We start from the raw sequence: 7500 nt of genomic DNA, 5'->3' as shown, positions 1-7500 counted from the left end.
GGAGGGCGAGGCTGTCCTGCCCTGCGGTGAACTACAGTCTGGGGTCAGATTGCAATCGGCCGGCGGCTGGTGGACGGGACTCCTTGAACGTGGAGGACACCCAAGTCGCGGAGGACACCCGAGTCGCGGAGGACACCCGAGCCGCGGAGGACCCCCGAGTCGAGGAGGGTCGCGGAGGCCATGCGGGAGTTCAAGAAGTTCCAGCCAAGCAGAATTCCGAAGGCAAAGGGAATCCTGAAGTTAAAGGAAGTCCTAAAAGCAAAAGAAGTCGCAAAAGAAATCCAAAAGGCAAAACAACTGAGGATCCCACTGCCTTGGTGCATCTGGACGTCACGGAGGATCCCAATGTAAGCCAGGATCCCAAAGTAAGCCAGGATCCCAAAGCAAGCCAGGATCCCAAAGTAAGCCAGGATCCCAAAGCAAGCCAGGATCCCAAAGCAAGCCACGATCCCAAAGCAAGCCACGATCCCAAAGCAAGCCACGATCCCAAAGCAAGCCACGATCCCAAAGCAAGCCACGATCCCAAAGCAAGCCACGATCCCAAAGCAAGCCACGATCCCAAAGCAAGCCACGATCCCAAAGCAAGCCACGATCCCAAAGCAAGCCACGATCCCAAAGCAAGCCACGATCCCAAAGCAAGCCAGGATCCCAAAGCAAGCCAGGATCCCAAAGCAAGCCAGGATCCCAAAGCAAGCCACGATCCCTAATTCAAGCAAGTCAAATGGACTCCGGACATGAAACTCAAAGTCGAGGAGGATCCCGAGAAGCACAAAGGCATGTGCCTCCAGGAGCTAGTTGAGGCGTGCTAAAAAGAGGGCAACAAAAATACCGACTCCGGATCTTTTACCGAGTAGTATTTCAGCCCTGTCGAAGGGGAAAATGGCTACTTGGATGAATATTTGTTCGATGAGTACGATGACTACGAGGACTAGTATGCAGCCTTTTACTGATGAATCTGAACATGTCTTCTCCGCCGGACAGTGACTTGAACTCGGATGATCGTGACAGTCTTTGAGACCGTCGCTGTAGCTACTTGGCCGTAATAATTGTAACAACGGTTGATTAGCCCTCTGATGAATGTAAAACAATGTAATATAACAATAACTGCAAAGAGGTGAATAAGAAATTTCATGATGTAACGATAGAAAGGAATATGAAAATATCTGTATATATATACATATATTTATTATTGATCAACAGCCATTTGTTACATTGCAGGATCTAGGCCTCTCCCAATTTATTACTGAGAGGTCATTTGACATTACCACCCTTACCTGATTGGGTGCCCTTCCTAATCAACCGTGGTTCTGACACGGCGGCGACTTCCCCTACGACACCTGCGTTTGATTTCTCAAGGCGATATGTCGTTTTCTCGCCGTGAGATCGGGCTCGAGCCAATAGTCGGAGTGCAGGCATTTTTTACAACTGCCGTGGCGCGGAACTGAACTAGCGACCACAAGGGTCGGAGTCCAGTGCTCTATCCACTGTAATATCGCTGCAGTTACATATCTATCTATCTATCTATCTATCTATCTATCTACCCACAATGCAAAAACTAGATTTATAGAAAGTGAGACTACAGTTTCGGAATCCACCTGGATTCCATCTTCAGGTCTGAAGAGGAAAGGGTATAAAAAAGTAACGTGGGGCAGTTGAGGACAGACGAACGGAAGTGAAGGGAGGTCAGATCAGGTCGGAGGACCGGGCGGACTGTGCACAGGGTGGTCGGCATGAAGAAGAAGGCTGAGGATATGGGAAGCGAGGAGACTACCGGCCGGAGAAAAGCCGCTGTTAAAGTTGAAATTAGGCAAGCGTTTTAATAATGATGATTCCACCAGTCTGCGGGCGTGGACATCAGCGGAAGGAAAAACGATTCGCGCCTTAAGTACTGGTGGGTGACGTGGGGCGCGCCCTCTGGGGCCGCCGGCTGGCTTGTGCCACGTGGGCAGCTTGGGTGCGGCCCTTTGCGAGGCCACGTGGTATATGGCGAGGCCACGTGGTAATGACACAGTATACACACACACACACACACAAATACACGTGCACACACACATATTACACGCACACACACACACACACATATATAAATTCACGTACACACACACATATTACACGCACACAACACACACACACACACACAAGTACACGTCCACACACACACACACATATATTTCACGCACATACACACGCACACATAAATACACGTGCACACACATATTACACGCACGCACACACACACACACAAATACACGTGCACACACAACTATTACACGCACACACACATAAACACACACACACACACACACAAACAAACACACACACACACACCCACACACACACACAAACAAACACACACACACACACACATATATATATATATATATATATACATATACACGACACCTAGGTTTGACTTATCAAGGCGATAGTCGTTTCCTCGGCCTCGAGCCAGCAGTCAGAGCGCGGGCATTCTTAAGGCTACCGCGGCGGAGAATTGAACTGCTGGCTCGAGCCCGGGGAAGTCACCGCCGTGGTACAAGTGTTAGCGCGCACAACCGCGGTTAATTAGGAAGGGCATCCAATCAGGCAAGGGTGACACTGCCATATCACCTCTCAATAGTGAATTGAGAGAGGCCTATGTATATATATATATATATATTTGACACTTCTACTCGACGGCAACAGACCAGCTCCCTGCGTCACATCAGCCGTAACTAAGATTCAATTAAATCTACTTTATTAGTTTTAATCATGTAATTGATACGTTCATATACTGATGAATTAACAATGGCAATTAAAAAGATTACAACATCTCCTATATACAGAATCCCCCTGTTGGGATCTCACTTGCGTCGCAAGGCTGTAATGCAGGCCGTCGAGAGACTGCAGACGTTACAGAAGGAGTTGGAGTAGGAACATACAAAATTGGTGCACACTTTCTTGTGTGTAGCGTTGTTTTCTCTTGCCACCCTCGGCTTGTGCAGCATCGCGTGGTACTTCTATCGGAGTGCGAGGCTGTCCTGCCCTGCGGTGAACTACAGTTTGGGGTCAGATTGCAATCGGCCGGCGGCTGGTGGACGGGACTCCTTGAACGTGGAGGACACCCGAGTCGCGGAGGACACCCGAGTCGCGGAGGACACCCGAGCCGCGGAGGACCCCCGAGTCGAGGAGGGTCGCGGAGGCCATGCGGGAGTTCAAGAAGTTCCAGCCAAGCAGAATTCCGAAGGCAAAGGGAATCCTGAAGTTAAAGGAAGTCCTAAAAGCAAAAGAAGTCGCAAAAGAAGTCGCAAAAGAAATCCAAAAGGCAAAACAACTGAGGATCCCACTGCCTTGGTGCATCTGGACGTCACGGAGGATCCCAATGTAAGCCAGGATCCCAAAGTAAGCCAGGATCCCAAAGCAAGCCAGGATCCCAAAGTAAGCCAGGATCCCAAAGCAAGCCAGGATCCCAAAGCAAGCCAGGATCCCAAAGCAAGCCAGGATCCCAAAGCAAGCCACGATCCCAAAGCAAGCCACGATCCCAAAGCAAGCCACGATCCCAAAGCAAGCCACGATCCCAAAGCAAGCCACGATCCCAAAGCAAGCCACGATCCCAAAGCAAGCCACGATCCCAAAGCATGCCACGATCCCTAAGCAAGCCAGGATCCCAAAGCAAGCCAGGATCCCAAAGCAAGCCACGATCCCTAATTCAAGCAAGTCAAATGGACTCCGGACATGAAACTCAAAGTCGAGGAGGATCCCGAGTAGCACAAAGGGATGTGCCTCCGGGAGCTAGTTGAGGCGTGCTAAAAAGAGGGCAACAAAAATACCGACTCCGGATCTTTTACCGAGTAGTATTTCAGCCCTGTCGAAGGGGAAAATGGCTACTTGGATGAATATTTGTTCGATGAGTACGATGACTACGAGGACTAGTATGCAGCCTTTTACTGATGAATCTGAACATGTCTTCTCCGCCGGACGGTGACTTGAACTCGGATGATCGTGACAGTCTTTGAGACCGTCGCTGTAGCTACTTGGCCGTAATAATTGTAACAACGGTTGATTAGCCCTCTGATGAATGTAAAAAAATGTAATATAACAATAACTGCAAAGAGGTGAATAAGAAATTCCATGATATAACGATAGAAAGGAATATGAAAATATCTGTATATATATACATATATTTATTATTGATCAACAGCCATTTGTTACATTGAGGGATCTAGGCCTCTCCCAATTTATTACTGAGAGGTCATTTGACATTACCACCCTTACCTGATTGGGTGCCCTTCCTAATCAACCGTGGTTCTGACACGGCGGCGACTTCCCCTACGACACCTGCGTTTGATTTCTCAAGGCGATATGTCGTTTTCTCGCCGTGAGATCGGGCTCGAGCCAATAGTCGGAGTGCAGGCATTTTTTACAACTGCCGTGGCGCGGAACTGAACTCGCGACCACAAGGGTCGGAGTCCAGTGCTCTATCCACTGTAATATCGCTGCAGTTACATATCTATCTATCTATCTATCTATCTATCTACCCACAATGCAAAAACTAGATTTATAGAAAGTGAGACTACAGTTTCGGAATCCACCTGGATTCCATCTTCAGGTCTGAAGAGGAAAGGGTATAAAAAAAAGTAACGCGGGGCAGTTGAGGATAGACGAACGGAAGTGAAGGGAGGTCAGATCAGGTCGGAGGACCGGGCGGACTGTGCACAGGGTGGTCGGCATGAAGAAGAAGGCTGAGGATATGGGAAGCGAGGAGACTACCGGCCGGAGAAAAGCCGCTGTTAAAGTTGAAATTAGGCAAGCGTTTTAATAATGATGATTCCACCAGTCTGCGGGCGTGGACATCAGCGGAAGGAAAAACGATTCGCGCCGCTGACCAATCCATCTGATGGCAAAATAGTGCATTGTTGTTATGATACAGCGTACTTATGTTATGACCGTCTCGCCAAAGTATTGCTTATCACAGGAGGCACAAGGAACAGTATAGGTGCCCACCTTCGAGGAAGAGGGAGGACTGGTGTGGACCAGGTTGCGACGGAGAGTGTTCACCTGGCGAAAGATCAGCCTGCAGTTGGGAAAGTGAAGAGGGCATCAGAAAGGGTCGATCTCCTCTGTGTAGGACAGGTGAGGACGTGTGTGTGTTTGTGTGTGTCTTCCATCCCTAATTTTAATCTCTCTCTCTCTCTCTCTCTCTCTCCTCTCTCCCTCCCTCCCTCCCTCCCTCCCTCTCTCTCTCTCTCTCTCTCTCTATATATATATATATATATATTTATATATAAATATATATATATTTTTATATATATATGTATATGTATATATATATGTATATGTGTGTGTGTGTGTGTATGTGTATATATATGTAAATATATATATATACATATATATGTCTATCTGTCTATCATATCAATCTCCCTATCGATCTACCTATTTCTATAAATCCCTCCTCTCATCGTGCGCATGTGCATGTGTGTGTGCATTCATACACACATGCACTCACATTATTATTATCATTATTATTATTATTATTATTATTATTATTATTATTATTATTATTATGAACATCATCATTATTGATATTATCATAATTGTTGATATTATTATCATCATTATTATAATAATTATTGTTATCATTATAATTATTATTAGTAGTAGTAGTAGTAGTACCACAACGATTAATATCATTATCATTGTTATTATTGTTATTATCATCATCATTACCATTACTATTATTATCACTGTTATTATTATTATTATCATTGTTGTTGTTGTTGTTGTTATGATGGTGATGATCATTATTATTATCGTTATCTTTATCATCATTATTATATCACCATTATAATTATTATTATTGTTATCATTATTATCATAATCATCATTGTTGTTATCATCATCATCACCATCATCATAATCATTGTTATCATCATTATCATAATAATTATTATTATGCTATATTTCTATTTCCAGATTTTTACACTTTTTTATTCTTCATACTTATATAGGTCTATAGAAGTATATACAAATACAGACATACACACACACACGCATTTAAGTACACACACACACACACACACACACACACACACACACACACACACACACACACACACACACACACACACACACACACACACACACACACACGCATACATATACACACAATTCATACATATACATATACATATACATATTACATATGTTTATGGTAAGTGTGTCTACGTGCGTCTGTCCGTCAGAGCGTGCATACGTGTAAATATATATGCTCTACAACTGATTATGCAGCATATTCTGAAATATTTTAGAAATTTCGCCCCTGTATTTAGTTACTAATTACTTAGTCCTAAAGATTGATACTTACAAAATATGTCCATCATTATAAAAACAAATATAAACAATGAAGTAAATATTTACACTCAGGATCCCTGTAGTTCTCGCAAGGCTGGATTTCCTTGAGCTTTTATTAAAAGGCCTTCCTCGCGTCACAAATACTTAAATATACTCCTGTCCCTGTACTTTCTTCGTCTGTCACTTAGATAAATCACTAGATTGAGTTCGTGAGAGGATGTGCTGTCTCAGGTGGGTGAAAGTGGGCCATTGACGAAGAGAAAGACGAGAATGAAGGAAATTTTCTTCTGGGAACTTGGAACTGAACTTTTGTCACAGTGAGTAAGCATAGATTATTTTTCTTGTGTTTTTCATGTTTTAAAAGGGATCCCTTTGATAGTATTGGTCAATTATCTGTTGTGACTTGTTATTCATGTGTTTGCAGTTTACGTAGAACATTATTGTAACTAACGATAGTTTGTTTGCAGTAATATTTTGTGGTTATCATGAGACAGTAAGTTAATTGTTATTTAAAGGTCCATTTGTTTCACAGCTCTGAGTAGAACATGAATATGGAAGAGCTAACATGATCTTTGTAATAGAATCAAAATGGCACACTGATTTTTAGCTAAATCTGCACAAGTAGAGAATGATAGAACAATTAGATTTTCACCTTTATTGACATCATGCATCCATTTTTGCTATAAGGATCTAAGCTCAGTTGACAAGTGACAAGGATATGCACCACACACAGTCAACCTGTTCCAAGCAATTCACCCTAAACAGTTGTTCACTTGTGTAGCTTTGGTTGCAGATGTTCAGGAGGTTACAGCCTCAGTTGATGTAAAACTGTGAACGCAGCAGCCAAAAAGGCATGTGTTTTAATTTTTTGCTTTAGGGGCTGACTGCATGTGGCTTGGTCTGGGGGGTCGGGGGAGCTCGTCCCTACAAGGTTATTAGTAGACAGTTGTTTGTGTATACCAGGTTGGACACACTTAGACCACAGCATTGCATAATGTATTATTCTGGATAGTTGCCAATGTAACAAAATTAGAGTAAATGTTTAGAAGACACATTGTAGTGGCTTTCAATTTGGGACTTAATTTTTGGAATTATATAGGACGTATTCCACCCACTTTAATTGAAACTTGCTGTAATGTGATGGAAGACCTACAGCATTTTGTAACAGTG

The 7500-nt window shown here is 43.9% G+C and overlaps 3 protein-coding genes across 9 annotated transcripts in view; all 3 read left to right on the top strand.

The window, feature by feature from the left end:
• Positions 1-707, top strand: part of LOC125025244 (thioredoxin domain-containing protein 2-like) — a 924-nt gene extending 217 nt beyond the window's left edge. The window contains exon 2 of the mRNA XM_047613215.1: positions 1-707. This exon is cut by the window's left edge and continues 20 nt beyond it. Coding sequence (XP_047469171.1) covers positions 1-707 — 707 coding nt within the window.
• A 27-nt stretch (positions 708-734) lies between these two features.
• LOC125025243 (MARCO-like protein) lies at positions 735-4044 on the top strand. Its single transcript, XM_047613214.1, has 4 exons — positions 735-802; positions 2826-2909; positions 3042-3226; positions 3319-4044. Exons 1-4 carry the CDS (start codon positions 735-737, stop codon positions 3777-3779), a joined length of 798 nt encoding a protein of 265 aa, XP_047469170.1. The 3' UTR covers positions 3780-4044.
• A 2369-nt stretch (positions 4045-6413) lies between these two features.
• Positions 6414-7500, top strand: part of LOC125047098 (copper-transporting ATPase 2-like) — a 44118-nt gene continuing 43031 nt past the window's right edge. For 6 of the 7 annotated variants that reach the window (XM_047645243.1, XM_047645238.1, XM_047645266.1 and 3 more), the window contains exon 1: positions 6414-6647. The gene's annotated coding sequence lies outside the window, so the exon portion shown is untranslated. Of the gene's footprint in view, positions 6652-7500 lie in introns of all 7 variants that reach the window. The other variant, XM_047645222.1, reaches the window with a different exon arrangement.

This window comes from Penaeus chinensis, chromosome 4, assembly GCF_019202785.1.
Source record: "Penaeus chinensis breed Huanghai No. 1 chromosome 4, ASM1920278v2, whole genome shotgun sequence".
Taxonomy (NCBI): Eukaryota; Metazoa; Arthropoda; class Malacostraca; order Decapoda; family Penaeidae; genus Penaeus; species Penaeus chinensis.
The sequence above is the reverse complement of the archived record's forward strand: the minus strand, read 5'-3'. Positions and strand labels throughout refer to the sequence as shown.

Excerpts from the sequence above, each read along its gene's own strand:
- LOC125025243 (XM_047613214.1), top strand. The coding sequence starts at position 735 with ATGAAACTCAAAGTCGAGGAGGATCCCGAGAAGCACAAAGGCATGTGC. Across the intron at positions 803-2,825 it reads CTCCAGGAGCTAGTTGAGGC|AATCCCCCTGTTGGGATCTC; the intron begins GTGCTAAAAAGA and ends TCCTATATACAG. Across the intron at positions 3,227-3,318 it reads AGCCAAGCAGAATTCCGAAG|GATCCCACTGCCTTGGTGCA; the intron begins GCAAAGGGAATC and ends AAAACAACTGAG.